Here is a 17,450-nt window from a genome sequence, read left to right as displayed (position 1 = left end):
GGGGAGTTGAAATGTTGGGCCACAGGGTGGTGTGGTTGATTGGTGCGGGTGTCCCGGAGATGTTCCCTAAAGCGCTCTGCTAGGAGGCATCCAGTCTCCCCAATGTAGAGGAGACCGCATAGGGAGCAACGGATACAATAAATGATATTAGTGGATATGCAGGTAAAATTTTGGATGTGGACGGCTCCTTTAGGGCCTGTGAGGGAGGTGGTGTGGGTGCAAGTTTTGCAGTTCCTGTGGGGGTGGGGGGTGGATTGTAGGGGGGCATGGCCAGAATGGGAGGGTGGGTTGTAGGGGGCCAGGATGGGAGGGTGGGTTGTAGGATTAATTAGCCTTTTGAGTAATTTGCATGTATTAAAGATCTTGTATTTTGGCTTCACTAGTTTTGACAATACTTTAAGTATTTATAAGTATTTTAATGCTGAAAGCTTACTCTTAAGGGCATTCTTTGACTTTTTCAAAAAAAAAGCTAAACATTTACTTCATCCAAATATATGCTGTTGAATGTCTCGTCTAGGGGTTCTACCCTATACTGTTGGTTAACCATTTAAGCAGTCTCCAGCATGTTTAGCCTTGTGGTAGATTTTGTTTCGTTGGTGGTCTACTTTGAACTTTGTCTCAATTATAACTTTAGTTCTTGACTTGTTGAAAGCATGTGCCATGATGAAAGAGGAGAGGCATGAAATCAAGAGCAACAAAACTGTATCTTTTTAAGAAACATTCACTTTCAAGATAAAACTTGCTGCAGGTATAGTATTGATAATTCAATACTACAAATTGTGGTAAAATTGCTGTTCAAACAAGATGGCAGTTTAATTTTTCCTAGCAGAAGCCAAAAAGTTTAAATAGGATGTGTTGTCTATTATACTGTTATAATTAGACATATGGTAAATGGAAAATACCATGGTACAGAAGCTCTGAAAGCAGTTCAAATGCTACTTTTTAAGATGAATGTTTAGCTGAAATTGGTTCATGTAACCCACACTTTAAGCCTTTAAGTCTTTTATTTCCTCAATGAAATACTTTAAGCAGATGTAAGGATGATACAGTTACAGACTTTGATTCTGATAAGAACCATATTTAATTATATTGGAGACAGTGGCATGATCCTATCACCTTCCATACATTATATTACCTGTTTTAAAGTGGTAACTAGAATTGGTGTCTTTATTTTTCAAAAAGGAGTGCAGACATCAATGGCAAGACCAACATCCTGTTTATCACCAAATGGCAACAGATGTATTGCCTTTATTATGAATTTGTTCTTTGTAGAATATTATGCTCTGAGTTGTCCATTGTATTTTGTGATTGCAACAGGAGAGATCAGTGGAGAGTGATATCATGCAATCTACATGTTAACAGGTCAACCAGCAGAATTAAAATTGTGTGGATTGTACTGAACTTTATACTGCAGGCATTTCTAATTCCTCCAATTAATAAAACTTCAGCCTGTTTGCTTTATCTTACAGTTTACAGAATAGCATTGCAATAGGAAAGTAAAATATGGCCCTTGGACTTTGGAAGAAAATCAATAATCAGTTAGTATAATTCAGTTCTTTTTGAGGCTATGAGCACTTTGTTAGTCCTCTTCTGTAATTTGTGCTGAAGACAGCCTAGATTGAGCAAAGCAGAACCTTAGATATGAACCAAAATGAAAGTTAATTTGACTTGATGGCACTCCATGGAGTTTAAATTGTGAAACATATGCAACACTTCTGTAATAACTCCTGTATGAGCATGTTTAGTATGCATATTCCCTGACGAGATCATAGAAACAAGTAGGTATCTGACCCATTACAAATTGTTCTGTAGTCCATCTTGTGGCCTCTGTTCACAAAACTTCCTAGTTTCTCTGAAAAATTAAACTCTGTTCATTTAAAGAGCAACTCTTCAGTTTGTAGAAACAAATCATTAATGCAATACCAATAGCAAACTTTCACTGGAAAGTGAACATTTCATTAAAGGTACGGTTTTGTTGCTCTTGAATTCATGCCCCTCCCCTTTCAAAATGGCATGTGTTTTCATCAAGTCAAGAACTAAAGTTATAACTGAGGTGAAGTTCAAAATAGATCACCAACTGATCATGGCTGAACTGCAAATTAAATCCTGTGAGCCTTTGTGCCTTGATTGAAAATATATTTATTTTTCAAAATATAACACATTTATCTAGCATCAGTTGTTTGATAAAAGGAGTTCCAAATGTTTACATGTGCAAGGTCGTATATGTTGCAGTCCTGAAAATTCTTCTGGCTCTGGGGTCATCTGAACCAACAGAGATGGTTCATCTTTCTGTACCATATGTTTCTTGACAGTACTAACTGAAGACCAACATGTGTCTCAACATTGACCATTTCTGAATTGAGTTGTGAGTAATAAAATCCACCAGCATAGCTTTTCCCATGAGTAGTGTCACTAGTGACTTGCTTTCTGCCTGCCAAGTAGACTTAAAGTTTATCCAGGTATTAGGTGAGCCAATGAGTTCAGTAAACGTCCATTAAATTCCTCTTTTTTTGAAACCACTCATTTGGTGAAGAAATAGTTCTGGCCATATGGCCCTTGTCTCTTTTGGGTTAGTGAGAATTAAATTAGTTCATCTAATTCTGATGCCTATGTAAGAATCCCCTGCTACGTGAAGCAGGAAGGCAGCTTTAATTTTTTTTGGTGAGCAAGGGGATAGTGTAATGCAGAATATTTCAGGGGGCTGTGACACGTGGAGCTTTGCTTTGAATTTTTCTTCATGCAAACACTTGGCATGGATATTTATTGAATCATTGGGAACAGTAGAGGTCCTTCAGCCTATCAAATCTGCACTGATAAATATCGCTCTCAATCTGAATCTACTCTCCAGTGTAATCATATCCATCCTTCATATAATTCCGATTTGAAAATTATGCAGGTATGCTTGGAAATTAACGTATCAAATACCTTAAGGTCACGAGCTATTTAGCTGTTTCCTTGCTAGATGATCCTGCATGTGACAGATCAGTGACCAGTCATCTGGCTTCTGATTAGTTGGAAATGTTCTCCTGGATCCTGAGGTCAAAAGTCCTGATCTGTCTGGTGGATCATCTCTATCTGATGAGGCTAGATCTATTTCTTGAACTTGAGCAGTTTGTTTACAATTTCTGGAACCATATAAGTAGTGTTCTAATTTGTGATCAGATTTTGATTTGGAATTGTTATCGCATCAACCTAAGAAAGATTTGGGAATGTTAAGTTGATTTTGTGGTGGAACTTAAAGGAACCTGAGTAATTACTGAACTTGTGTATTAACTCTATACAAAGAAGGAAAAATTTTAATGTTGGATTGGTTGGTACCCACCAAAATAACAATTTAAATGTAATTGGATTTGTGTGGAGTCTAACAAACAGTATAATGGGAAGTGACCAAGTCTCTTGGTTTGGAATTTGTAAAAATTTGAGGCATTTGTGAAATTTAAATTTGAGCATTTGATCAATACTTTTCTGAAGAATTAGTAATGAGATGTGGCTTAACAGTACTCAAGACTTCAGTTTGAGGAATGTAGAGATCAGCAAAACTTGTAATTTAAACTGATCTGGAACTATAAGGGGTCCTCACTCCTGGCATTTTAAAAGCTTGTTTTATGACTGACATCTTATTCTTGATCCAATTCTGACAACTGTTGAGCGTCAAAACTTCACACTGGTCCCTTATTGACCAACATTGTGAAAGCTTCCATCTGTGATAGCTGCCTACCTTTCACAAACTAGCTGAATGAAAAGCATTTTGTATATTATAGCCTTGCACACTATACTCACTACTTTAAACTCTCAATTGTCAATGTCCTCTTTAACGTGTTGCCTACCCAATTTGCTCGAAATGAATCTGTTCAAACAGGTGTCCACCCTTGCAGTAACACAGTAATGGTTCTGACTAAAATCAATAGTTGACCACCTGTGACTGAGCACTGTTGCTATTTACTTATTATTTGATTATTTGCATTGTATCTGACACATTCAAGCACACTTCTCCAGTGATACCCATTGCCCAGTGCAATGGAGCTATCCTTGAACTATATCAGAGGTGTCTCTTTTTTCTGACTTTGTCCAGTGTTCATTCCTCTCCTTTTGGTAACGTTATCCAAAGGTAGTGTTTCTTTCACGTTTGTGTTGATGGCACCCACACTGCCTCGTCGCTTTTGACTCCTCCACTACTGTTTTAGACTGCTTATCCAACGCCAGTACTGTTAGTCATACAGCACAGAAACAGACCCTTCAGTCCATGCAGACCATAAATCACAAACTAAACCCCTTCCACCTGCCTATGCTTAGCTCCTATCCTGTCAAACGTTTCTTATTCATGTACTTTTCCAAATGTCTTTCAAACATTGTAACTGTGCCCACATACACCACTTCCTCAGGAAGTTCATTCCACGCATGAATCTTAGAAAATGCCTCATGTCTTTGATCTATTTTCCCTCTTACCTTTTAAAGACTTCTTCACGTCCTGGTCTTGAAGTCCCCCACTCTAGGGAGTTGGTACCTGCCATCTGCTGTTCACCATATTTATGCCCCTCCATGATTTTATAGACCTCCTTTGGTCACCCCTCAACATCGTATGTTCCGACGGAGGGGGAAAGGGGCCAGAACCAAAGGACATCCTTCCTTCAGGGTGGCAAGATGGCTCAGTGGTTAGCACTGCTGCCTCAAGTTCCATTCCAGTCTCAGGTGACTGTGGAGTTTGCACATTCTCCCCATGTTTGCATGGATTTCCTCTGGGTGCTCTGGTTACCACCCCAGTCCAAAGATGTGCGGGTTAGGTGCATTAGTCGGGGAAATTTAGAGTAATAGGGTTGTGGGAAATTTCTGTACGTTCAGGATAAGTTACCATTTTCTGATCATTTCAACTTTAAAAATGGAATTCTGACGTTTTGAAATATCTTTGATTTCTGCCTCATGGTACTTCTGCATAATCTTGCAAAGGATAATATGTGAAATGAAGCAAAGTTGTTAGTATTGACTTCGCCCTATGTTGCCACATTGCTTCACAAGGTGACCTCAGCATTTCAACAAGCATTTACGTTTTTTTTTATATAAAATAAATCTTTTAAGTAATCTACAAGCATTGGCATAACTACAGATTGTAAGTCCTGTAATTTTCAACCCTCACACTGAAGTTGTTTTGCACTGTGTACATGATTTGTCAGAATTTGAAGATTTTGACTTCACCCACTTGGAACACTTGCACAATATTAGCAACGGGGTCTTCTCTTGTTTTCATACAAATAAAGCTGAGCAACATTTCAGATATTCCAGAAATCTCTCTTCACTGTAGCCTTCAGGGTATGATTTTGTGGTTGCTTCTCATTCGTGATACATGTAGAAAATTGAGGGAAAGCAGAATTTGTGGTGCTAGTTTCTTTTAAGAACATAGTGTATACAGCTGCTTGCAAAATTGTTTGGAAAGTTATGTACCAGCTAGTGCTAGTCATTTTGAACATATTTCTTCGCGCCCCCACCACCCCCCAAAAAAAAACAATCTGCATGAAAAAAGTAGTCTTTTTAAATTTGATGTTTGGGTCATGTTTATTGATTTTGTTTTCCCTTTTTGTTAGGTTGAACAATGGCAAACATGGAGGCCCTTGTGCAAAGGTTGGAGAAAGCTGTTTCACGACTGGAGACGTTAGAATCCAGTAGCAATGCAGAATCTGGATCTGATGGTAATGGCAAACAAGACTTGAAACTATTTAAAATTATCTGTTCTGTCATAGAATTTGAATGGTCTATGAAAGCTTAGAGACATAACGGGCTATAGCACAGAAAAAAGCCCTTTATCCCATTGTGTGCGCACTGGTCAAAAACAAGCATCTAACTATTCTGATCCCATTTTCCAGCACTTGGCTCATAGCTTTGTTTGCGTTGGCACTGAAATTATACATCTAAATATTAAATATTTTCAGGATTTTTGCCCCTACTTTCTCTTTTTATAGATATTTTTATTGGGAATTTAACATTTTAACAAATTTACAAAAATAAGCAGAATTTTCAAGCACAAACATTAATATAAAAATAGATCTTAAATATATAATCATCAAAATTCAACTAATCCACAATCATCCAGAGTGTATAGTTGAGTCGCTTACATCCTTCAAATAAGAGAAAATGTTCTCTAATACACTCATAACAGTATGATAAAAAGGAAGTTATTTCCAAACAATAAGAACAAAAAAAAATTAAACTTGTTTGAATGGAGATCTTCCCCCTTGTTCTCAGGGGGCCTTACTACCTTTTCAACGTTCCACCATATCCTCTCCCAAACAGTGTCCCACCCTCAACCCGGGCGCTCCTTAATAGGATTTAGATATAATACCGAGCTAGAGTTAACAGTGAGCGCTGCACCCCCACCCCTCCCCACCCATACCTGAGTATATCTGCTAGCATCAATGCCACGTACAAACACACATAACTATAAAATTACAACTCCAACAGATTACAGTTAAGTATAATAACATAGCAAGGAAGACAACCCCGCTCCCAGAGGCAAAAGTAAAGTAGAATAAAGTATCCATTTCTCCCCACGGAGTGTGGGAGAGGCAAGCCAACATAAATTGTCTCTTACGATTTATTTAACCGAGTCTAAAAGTTTCTTGGCCTCTTCCGATGATCTAAAATTATACTCTGATCCTTCGTGGGTAAAGCATAACGTCGCTGGGTAGCGTAAGGTGTATTGAATATCTAAGTCCCTTAAACATTTCTTCACCTCATCAAACGCCTTCCTTCTTCGTGTCAAAGCCGGGGAGAAGTCCTGAAATAACATAATCTTGGATCCTTCATGAATCATAGCTTTAGGATCCTTTCCAAGCTTTCTGGAGGCATCCAGGAGTATCTGCCTCTCCCTATAACTCTGCAGCCGGAACAGGACCGGGCGTGGGCGCTGGTTTGGGCCAGATCCGCGTACTGCGACCCGGTAGGCCCACTCCACCCTTACCCGGTCAGTTTCAGCCCCCAGGTTTAAAAGCTGGGGCAGCCATCGCTCCAGAAATACTACTAACTGTTCTTTCCCTTCTTGTTCTTGAAGGCCCAGCAATCGAATATTCTTTCTCCGATTTCTGTTGTCAATATCATCCATGTAGATTTCAAAGGCCCTGACTCTCTGCTCCAGAGCTCTCACCTGTTCTGCAGCTGTTTGAGCTGCAGCCTCGGAGGTCGTGGCCTTTAGTTCCGCCCCCTCCACTCGGCCCTGTAATTCCCCGATAGTTTGATTCTGTTTCTGCAGCTTTTCTTCGAATGCATTCCATCTCTGTCGGGATTCTGCGATGAAATTGACGAGTGTCGATTCCAATCTAGCAATCATCTCTATAAGGCCCGTTTTTACATCAGCTGCAGCTGGAGGAGAGGAGGGTGGGGGAGGGGTCTTTGTTTTCTGAGAGCTGTGGGGTCCCTTTGATTTACTCATTATCCACTCAGTATTAGACTATTTAAATATAATATTCAGCAGCTAATTAAGATTAAAGAAATTTTTTGGGTGGTTTGGCAAGTGTGGTGGGGGCAGGAAACCCACTTTTCCCAGGTTTTGGGAAGGGCTCTGTAGACTCAGACTTGCTGAGTCGCCGCCATCTTGGATCTCCCCGCCCCTACTTTCTTAACAGATAGTTACTTTCAGATTTCCACCACCATCTGGGTGAAAGTACTTTTCCTAATGTCCCTTCTAAACCACCTCCTCCTTAACATTTTAAGATTTGTGCCTTTGATCATCGATCCCTCTACAAAGGAGAGGAAAGCGTTCCTTCCCATTTTCCCTGTTGTTACTAATGTTGATGAAAGGTTATGCCTTCAATTCCTTGCTGCTCAGATGCTGCCAGACCTGTTGATTCTGACTCTCCAGTATCTGCAGGTCTCATTTATCACCCTATCTGTCATCCTCCATTTTATACGTCTCAATCATGTTTCCCCCCCCCCCGCAGTCTGCTCTGCTACAAGGAAAGCAATCTGTCTATCCAATCTCTCCTTTACTAAAACTCCACTGCAGGCAACATTGTGGAATTTCTTCTCTGCAGCATCTGTAGTGCAGTCACATTTGTCTTGTTCCAGAGCTGCTCTAGTTTTGGCCTAACAAACTTTATATACAGTTCTAGCATTACCTCCTTGCTCTTAATTCTGTACCTCGGCTGATTTGAGTGTGTATAGGGTATAAGCAGGTAGGGAAAGAGTTAAATTCTGAGTTTTGTGAAACAAGATGTTCAGCTGAGTATGACTCATAAGAACTTGCAGTTAACAATACGCTGCTGGAGGCAAGGGTGATGGGTTAACAAGGTGGAAAAGCATTTTATGTAGAGCCATTTAAGAAGATGAGGTAGCATTCAGTATGAGAGGTCAGTTTAACAAGATGAAAAGTATTAATTATGTGAAGTCAATTATTAATTGTGTAATGGCAGATGGCTTAATCTTTACTATTGACACTCACTGGGTGACCATTACAATCAATATGTATGTTGCCTGATCTGGATGCTTCTCCCTGTAAAATGACTAATAATTCATTTGAGAAGCTGTACTTCCAGAGAAGACCATGAACTCATGTCTCTGCACATAGGCAATCATTCTCTCTCCCTCCAGGGCCTGAAATAAAGATGGAGGTAAAACTACACTGTCTCTGAGCATTTTGTCTTGAGTGGGGGGTGGGTGGGGGAAACAGGATGACAGATTCAAAAAAATTAATCTACATGCCTCTTAAACACTACCTGTCCTGCTACCTTAAAGGGCTGGTGAACATGCACACCAGAGTCCTTTTGATTCTGGTGCTTCCCATGGTCATACCCTTCAGGTATAACTTTCCCTTGTTTATCCTGCCCAAGTGCATTACCTCACACTTAGCTGGATGAAATTCTATTTGCCACCGATCAGCTCATTGATATCATCTTGTAATCAAAGACTATTTTCCTCATTATTTAGCACCCCACTAATTTTCATTTTTGTGAATTTACTAATTAGCCCTCCTACCTTCAAGTCTAAATCATTTACAGCAAGGGCCCCCGCACTGATTCCTGTGGACCCCACTGAACACAGATTCCAGTCACAAAAATACCTTTTGACTGTCTCCCTCTACCTCCTGCTACTCTCCTAATTTTCAGGAGCCAAATTTCCTTGGATCCCATGGGCTATTACCTTCCCTATTAGGAGTAAATTACTGCAGACGCTGGAATCTGTACTGAAAACAACAACATGCTGGGGATCAGTGGGTCAGGTGGTATCCATGTTGCCAGAGCTTCTCTAGTTCTGAAAAATCATCTAGACTTAATGTTTTTTTGTGGCATCCTTGTAAAGCTGATGCAACTGCAACACGCCAACTTCTCTGAACAATCAAAATTTATTAAGCACAGTACGATACAAGCTTTGGCAAAACACTGAACGCACTTTGCTTGTGAAGCGTGTCCAGGGAAGCGCATTGAACAAAGGAAACAGTTCTTCCTTTACACAAATTTTTACATCAGTCAGTAATGCTCACAAGACAATCCCAATCATTCCCTGATTGTTTCTGGAGTGGCATGTGACTATCTAATGCAAATCCTCCCTTAGTGGCCAGATCTGGTTGAATTGTATTTTTTTTGTAACTATAGATTGCAGTCAGAATTTTTAATTGCAATGTTCCAACTGACTTCTGAATTGGTGATGAAAATTTGAATAGGAGATGACAATGTAAATTGCTCTGAATGGCAAGGAAATGGCCATGTAAATGGCTCTGAATAATAGATTTCTTACAATATCTAAGTCAGAAGCACCCCACCATAGTTTCAGGAGATCCAATTTCCTGCAGATCAGCAGATCAAGTTAATTTTTTAAATTGCAAACATTGGCTTGCTGTCTCTCCATGGATGCTGTCTGACCTTCTATGATCTCTCCAGTATTTGTTTTTTTTTCAGTACTTTCCCTATTAGTCTTCTGTGCAGGACTTTATCAAAAGCTTTGCTATAGTCCAGTATACTGTTAAATGCATTGCCTTCATCTACACATCTAGTCACTGCTCCAAAAACTTCAAGTTGGGCAGACATGACTTCCCCTTAACAAAACCTTGCTCTCACTGGTTTTTGTTTGATCCCTGCTTCTCCCAGGGCTGATTTAGTTCTGTCCCTCAGAATTGCTTAAATATTTTCCAACCACTGAGATGAGACTGACTGGTCTGTAGTTAGCTGGTTTGGATTTCTTCTTGTAAATTGTAACAACTTGATTGTCCTCCAATCCCTTGGCACCTTTTCTGTAGACAGAGGAATTGAAAATTAGCACTAGTGCCTGGGCAGTTTTCTCCCTTGCCTTGCATTTGATGTTTGCCTTTGACTTTGGGCAGCATGGTGGCTCAGTGGTTAGTACTGCTGCCTCTCAGTACCAGGATCCTGCGTACAATTCCTGCTTGTCTGTGTGGAGATTGCACATTCTCCCTGTGCTCCAGTTTCCTCCCACAATCCAACGATGTGCAGGTCAGGTGAATTGGCCATGCTAAATTGCCCACAGTGTTAGGTGTGTTAGTCAGGGGCAAATATAGGGTAGGGAAATGGGTTTGGGTGGGTTTCTCTTCGGCAGGGCAGGGTGGACTAGTTGGGCCAAAGGGCCTGATTCCCTACAGTGTGGAAACTAATATAATCTAATCACTCAATAGCTTGCCATATTGTTCTATTTCCTGGTTATTGTTGCTTTGGGATTGATCCAGTTAATGTTAGGTCATGCTACTCAATCTGTTTGAGCGAGAGAGATGTTAATTGATGTTCATCTGTTTGTGTGACTCTCATTTTAATTGTCATCTTAAACAGATTTGAGACTCTTTGCATCTATGAACAGTCTTGTCTTTTTTGACCAGCTGTATTAATCTTAGAGGTGGTATTGGTTCTTGGTTAAGATTATAAGCACGAATTCCTCGCTGTTATTAGTGTAACCTGGGATATGGATGAAGTTAGGATGCTGTTTACCTTCAAACTTTCTGTTCAAAAATGTCCTTTTTGTGCTGTGTTGATGCCATTCCAGTGTTGGTCACAAAAGAAGACCTAAGCTGCTTTCTCAAAAGAATAAAATTAAAACAAGCAGAGAAACTTTGTTTTTATGTTGGATGAAGATTTGGTAATTACCTGCTGACAAACCTTTCACTCAACATGCATATGAACTTACAAATTAGGAGCAAGCGTGTGCCATTTGAGCCCTGAGTCTGCTCATCCATTTGGCTGATCTGATTGTGAACACTACTTGCCTGTCCACCATTTTAATACATTTCCTGATTTTTATTTAAATGAAGCTTGCTGAATCAGAAGGCTAAGATATGAGCCCCACCTGATTCAGGTGTGTCAGAACATATTTGCGCAGGTTAATTACAATCTAAGCTTCATTTGAAGATTTTTAATGAAGTTATTGAGATGAATAAGGCTGTAATAGGAGAAATCAAAATTAAATTGTTCACTAATTCAGTTTAAGATTTTAAGTGATTCAATGCTTTGATTAAAATATGGTGTAATAAGCTGCATCTATCATAAGTTGTCTTCAAGTTCTATCCTGAATAAATTAAGATCTAACTTTTACAAACAATTGCAATCCGCTTTCATGCTATACATCCCTACATATTTCCCTTTATAAAGTTAAATGTGCTTTGATACCAGAATCCTGAAAGCTAGTTAATTTTCTGTTTGCATTTATGTATCCTTGTAGAGTAACATGCATTCTTTTGATCTTGAACAATTTTGTGTGCATGAATTGATTCTTATTTTGCATTACAATCACATGATCTACCTGTATGATGTCTTTCTTTTATGCAGTGGTTGCTCCCTTTGTAGAGGCATTTGATGAGATGTTGGTTGGAACAATTGCAAAATATTACAAACTAAGCAAGGAGATTGGAGGTGATGTTGGAGAACATGTGAGTAATTATTTTCAGGGAGTTGTCAAATTATAGGCAGCCTATCATTTTGATAATTCCTGATAACTGATCTGGGTATTTTTGGGGGGGGGGGGAGGAAGGAATAACCACACGTTAATAGACCTTTGGTGATGACATCTGTTCTTCCCAACTCGCTGGAAAGTAGGCAGGATAGAAACTAACTGAATTATAATAGCTGTTTTGTGTGTTGAACCCCACTTGTTAAATAATCTGGCTTGTATTGAAACACTGAATTACTAAGGCTTGGTCCTTGGTTACAGAGTTTATTGAATTCCACTAAAAAGAATATAATTTAGTAAATAGGTGAAAAATATAAAGTTCCTCCTTGACTGTAGTCATCCATGTAATCAAGGAAGAAAAGCATTTAAAATATGTAATGGCTTCTGTGAAGATGGTTATATTTCTACCACAGTTGATCAGTCTATTGGCTTTAGCTGTAAAAGCTGAAGCATTATTTTTAGTTTATCAAGAAATGATACTTAGTAACGATGGCACTGCACATCAGTGGTGTGTTCAGAAAAGGAAATATTTGGATGAAAGTGTACCTTGTAGTTCTTGAACTTCTAATTATAGTGTCACCAAGTGGTTGTTGGATAAAGCAAATTGAACATCTGTGTAGTACTTTATTTAATAGAATGAAATATTTGTATTTCAGTTCATACTTTGAAGACACTTAGTTCATGTGAGCATTATAAAACGTGAAGGTTGTAATGTTGGACTAGGATGGACAGAGTCAGATGTCATATGACACCAGGTTAGAGTTCAGCAAGTCTATTTGAAATCACAAGCTTTCTGTGTTGCTCCTTTTGTCAGGTGACCTTTGACATTATACAACAATGCAGCATTCAGCTACAAGAGAGATCAGATCAGTAGATCAAAAGTTTGGTCACTGAAGTAGGTTTTAAGGAGGGAAGTGAAGTGGAATGCGTGTTCAAGTTTAAGGCTTAGGTAGCTAAAATCCCATCCAGCAATGGTGGATCTGTTAAATATGGCAATGCTTGAGTTCAGAATTAATGCAGTGCAGATAACACAACTTTATAGGGGTGTGGGATATTAGAGGTATAGAGATGAAACTGTAAAAGAATTTGAAAGTGTGGGTGAGAATTCTGAAATCGTGTTGCTAGCCCAAGAGTCAATGTATGTCATTGAGCATCAATTGATAGGTAAGTGGGACTTGAAGTGCAGCAGAAGTTTTGGTAACCTCCAGTTTACTGAGAGAATATAGGTGGTGAAACGGAAATTTACGAAGACCAGAAGGGATGAAACCAAATGCATGTGTGATTCGAATAAATATGGGTGAACTGAATGCAAATAGAAATGATTTAAATATGACCTGGTAGGGGTAGCATTGTGCAAGGTTGAAGATTGGCAGGCTACCAGGAAGCAGACTAGTGAGTAGGTCTTGTCCAGTTTGACAAGGTATAATATGTAATGTGTTCAAGGATTCATGTTAGGACCTAGTCTGTTTACAATTTAGATCCATGATTGGATGAAGGAGCATTAGGTATGTTTGCCTAATTTGCTGGTGTCAAAAGATGGGTAGGAAAGCAAGTTGTGAAGAAGCTGTAATAAAATATGGGCTAGACAAATGAGCAAGGTTGGGACAAAAAGTATATAATGTGCAGAAATATGAAATTCTGTTTCGGTATGTTGAGTAAAAGCATATTTAAATAGTGATATTGCAGAGCTCTGCTGTATAGGAATTTGGCAGTCTTTGTGCATGAATTGCAGAAGTTTAGTATGCAGGTACAGCAAGTAATCTGGAAAGCTAATGCAATGTTATCATGAGGGGAATTGAAGACAAAATGGAGAGGTTGTGCTTCAGTTATCTAGAACACAAGTGAGATGCATCTGTAATACTGTCCATACTTTAGGTGACCTTATTTTAAGCAACAATAGGAATGCATTGTTAATGTTCAGAGAAGCTTGACTAAACTAATAGCTGGAATGCTCTCCGAAGAAGGTTGGCCAAGCTAGGCTTGAGATTGCTGGACTTGAAAGGAGCAAGAGACAATTTGGTTGAAATATACAAGATCCTGAAGGTATTGACTGGGTACATGTGGAAATCAAAATTTTGAAAATGCGAATGTACCAGATCCACTGATGCTATCTCATTTGACTTCCTTAAAACCTTGTTTCCCTCATATTTCTGTGAATTTACATGTTGGTTATCTCGTGAAGATAACAAGTAGTTATTTAATTGATGTGCTTTTTTTTCTATCTATTCACATTTCAAATTGTAAGGGACCTATATATGTCATCTAATATTTTTTCATGTGCAGAAACCCTTGTACACTTTTTTTTAGCTCTGTGCAAGTTGACTGTCTTGCATGCTTTTCTCCTCTTAATCTGTCTTAATCCTCCTCTTCCTGAATTCTAAACTGCTTCCAATCCTTGGGCTCACTACTTTTTCTATTTGAATCTACTTTACTCTTTGGATCTGTAATATTGTTTTATAAACCGCAGTTGGGCCACTTTTTTTTTCCCGACAAGTGCATGATAACTACTGCAATGCATGCTTTTGTTCTTAATTGGCCATTGTTGATCTGTTAGATTTTGTAACTTCATTAAAAAGGCCTATCTCAATCAACTTGCCCCTCCATATGTTTTGTAGTTTTCCTTTGTTTAAATTTGTGACCCTAGATTTAAATTGGACTACCCCATTTACTATCAAGCCATTGTTATTTTCCTTTTGAGGGCCTTTCAACTCAACATTACTAGATAAAATCCAGTCCAAGCCAGTTCCCAGGTTGTTTCCTCAATGTGCTGCTTTTTATAATAAAAATCTTGCATTCCATTCACTATAGTATTATTGCTAATGTGGTTTGCCCTGTCTACATGCTGACTAAAATCAGCCATGCATAAAAGCACCCTTGTATGCATCTTCAGTTTGTCATTTAATGCTGTCCCCTACGTTACCAGCAGTAAAGAGGACTACAGGCACCTCCCAAAAATGCTTTCTACCTCCAATTGCTTCTTGGATTCATCCAGAGTGATTTACACATCTGGATTTCTTGTGCAGATATCCTTTCTCATTATTGCACTGATTTTATCTTTCCCAAACTATGCTACCCCAGTTTGTTTTTTACTTTTTCACTACTTCTTCCTAAAAATTGAATACTGTTGGTTCCCAGCTTTGGTAGCCCTGCAGTCATGTCTCCATAATTGTAAAAAAACATGAGACTCAATTGCAGCTATTTGACTTAAATTGTGTACCTTATTGCCTATGCTCCAGTTAATTTTTAAAACACACATGAAAGTGATGTCAATGAACAGCATGGTATGTTGTTAATATACTAATGATAGCTGGAGTATTAGAAATGGAAGGTAAAGCTGTTAAATCCAGAGTGAAGGAAGTTTTTAAATATGCCTTGCCAATATTCTGGCTATTAGGGTGCTGTGTATGGGTATTTGAGAGTTTTCTTCCCTAGGCATTGTGAATGGTCCTGTCCACAAAATTGTTACAAATGCTCAGTCTTTCAAATAACTGTGAGAAAGTACAATTTATACAAATCTTTAAATTTGAATGGGTATTTAATGTTGGGATGATTTAATCAATCAAGTTATTTTATATCAAATTGGTGTTTTTTGTCTAGAAAAACTGGGTTCGATGCCAAAATACAATACTAATTCAATGTTTGTTTGTTTGCTTGCTTCCAATCACGTTAAAGCAAAATTAAAATTTAACAGAAAATTACAAACTAAAATAAAACCAAACATAGATTTAATCAGGTGGGGGCTAACCACTTTTTATGGTACATTCCAATGTTTTTTCCCTTGCTGTTTGTTTAGGCTGACTTGGTCAATGAAGCTGTGAAGATGGAGAGAGCATTCCTGGTAACTGCCTCCCAAAGCCAGCAGCCTCCAATGGTAGGTGATACTTTTGGATGTGTTATCTGCAATGAAAACCTTTTTTCACATTTGTAAATTTATCAACTGTTAACTCTTCTATATCTAATAACTTAATTTATTCATTGTTTCACACTTACAAAATATTTTGCTCAATTTCTAACTAGCTATTTCCATCACATTCTTTTTGTCTAAATATCTGGTTAGTTTTGAATGCTATTTGTTGTCATGTGCATCCTTGGAGAACATGCAAGACAGTATCCACTCTTTGATTTTTAAATTAGTGGCTTGATTCACAAAAATAATGCTGAGACTTCTGTTAGGAATAATGTGATTTGGTGACCATGCTGAGTTTAAGGGGGCTGTGGATCAAGACCCACTACTTAGAATTGGGTTCAAAATCTAAGGTGCTTTGCTCTGGTCCTGGCCTGAGGGAGTGTTGCACTTTTCAAGGCGCTACCTTTCACATGACACCTTCAACCTGTAGGGTGGGTAAAAGATCCTTTGAAATACTTCAAACAACAGAGGAGTCCTTGCCTACATTTTGTTGTTCAACAAATATAAATTAAAACAGACAAATCTGGTCATTGTCTCAATCCTACCAGTAAAGAGTTGTGCACAAATTGGCTTTGTAGCTCTTGACACCAAATAAATACTTAATTGTCTTAAGTATTTCAAGATGTCATAAGATATAGGAACAGAAGTCAGTCATTCAGCCCGTGAACCCTGCTCTGCAATTCAGTGAGATCATGGCTGGTCAATAAACCTCAACTTCCCCTCTTATTTCTGTCCCATTACTCTTCATTCCCTTACTGATTTAAAAAGTCTGCTCACTTCTGCTTTGAATATACTTAATTACCACAGAGCCATTGATGCTAAGTTAAGAATTCCACAGATTTGCTGCCATCTGAGAGAAGAAATCCCTCCTACTCTGAAATATGTGACACCTTGGTCGTAGTCTCATCGACAAGGGCAAACAAACTTTCTGCATCTACCCTATCAAGTCCCCTAAAAATCTGCTTCCATAAGGTTATGCCTCTTTCTTTATTCCTAGAAGTACAGCCCAAATCTATTCTACCTGTCCCCATAAGATATTTGTTCTATACCTGGTATCAGCCTAGTGACCATTCTCCAGATTACTTTCATTGAAAGCAGAGGCCCAAAATTCAGTATTTCAACTGAGGTCTGACTAGTGCCCTACATAGTTTCAGCAAAACCTTCCTAGTTTTATATTCCATTCCCTTTGAAATGTAAAGTTCCGTATGTCTTCCCTATTACCCACAACATGAATGCTAGCTTTTTTGCGATTCATAGATAAGAACTGCCAAGTTCTGCTAATCTGTGGCTTTCCGCAGTCTTTATTTTCCATTTTCATAGAATCCCTACAGTGTGGAAACGTATCATTCAGCTCAACAATTCCATGCTGACCCTCCAATAAGTAACTCACCCAGACCAATACACCTACCCTATTCTCTACATTTGCACCTAACCTATACATCCCTGAACACTATGGGCAATTTAACATGGCCAATGCACCTAATCTGCAGATCTTTTGGATTGTGCAAAGAAACCGGAGCACCCAGAGGAAACCCATGCAGACATGGGGAGAATGTGCAAACTCCTAAGTCACCGGAGACTGCAATCGAACCTGGATCCCTGGTGCTGTGAGGCACCAGTGCTAACTACTGAGCCACCATGCTGCCCATTATTTTATAATATCCGGCTCCTC

The 17,450-nt window shown here is 38.8% G+C and overlaps 1 protein-coding gene across 1 annotated transcript in view; it reads left to right on the top strand.

Moving 5' to 3' along the window:
- cap1 (CAP, adenylate cyclase-associated protein 1 (yeast)) overlaps positions 1–17,450 on the top strand; it is a 40,352-nt gene that overhangs the window by 1,496 nt on the left and 21,406 nt on the right. The window contains exons 2-4 of the mRNA XM_060847467.1: positions 5,577–5,681; positions 11,751–11,851; positions 15,665–15,742. Coding sequence (XP_060703450.1) covers positions 5,585–5,681; positions 11,751–11,851; positions 15,665–15,742 — 276 coding nt within the window. The 5' untranslated portion in view covers positions 5,577–5,584. The remainder of the gene's footprint in view (positions 1–5,576; positions 5,682–11,750; positions 11,852–15,664; positions 15,743–17,450) is intronic.

The sequence above is a fragment of the Hemiscyllium ocellatum genome, chromosome 30 (genome assembly GCF_020745735.1).
Source record: "Hemiscyllium ocellatum isolate sHemOce1 chromosome 30, sHemOce1.pat.X.cur, whole genome shotgun sequence".
Lineage (NCBI taxonomy): Eukaryota > Metazoa > Chordata > Chondrichthyes > Orectolobiformes > Hemiscylliidae > Hemiscyllium > Hemiscyllium ocellatum.
This window is presented reverse-complemented; position numbering and strand designations above follow the sequence as displayed.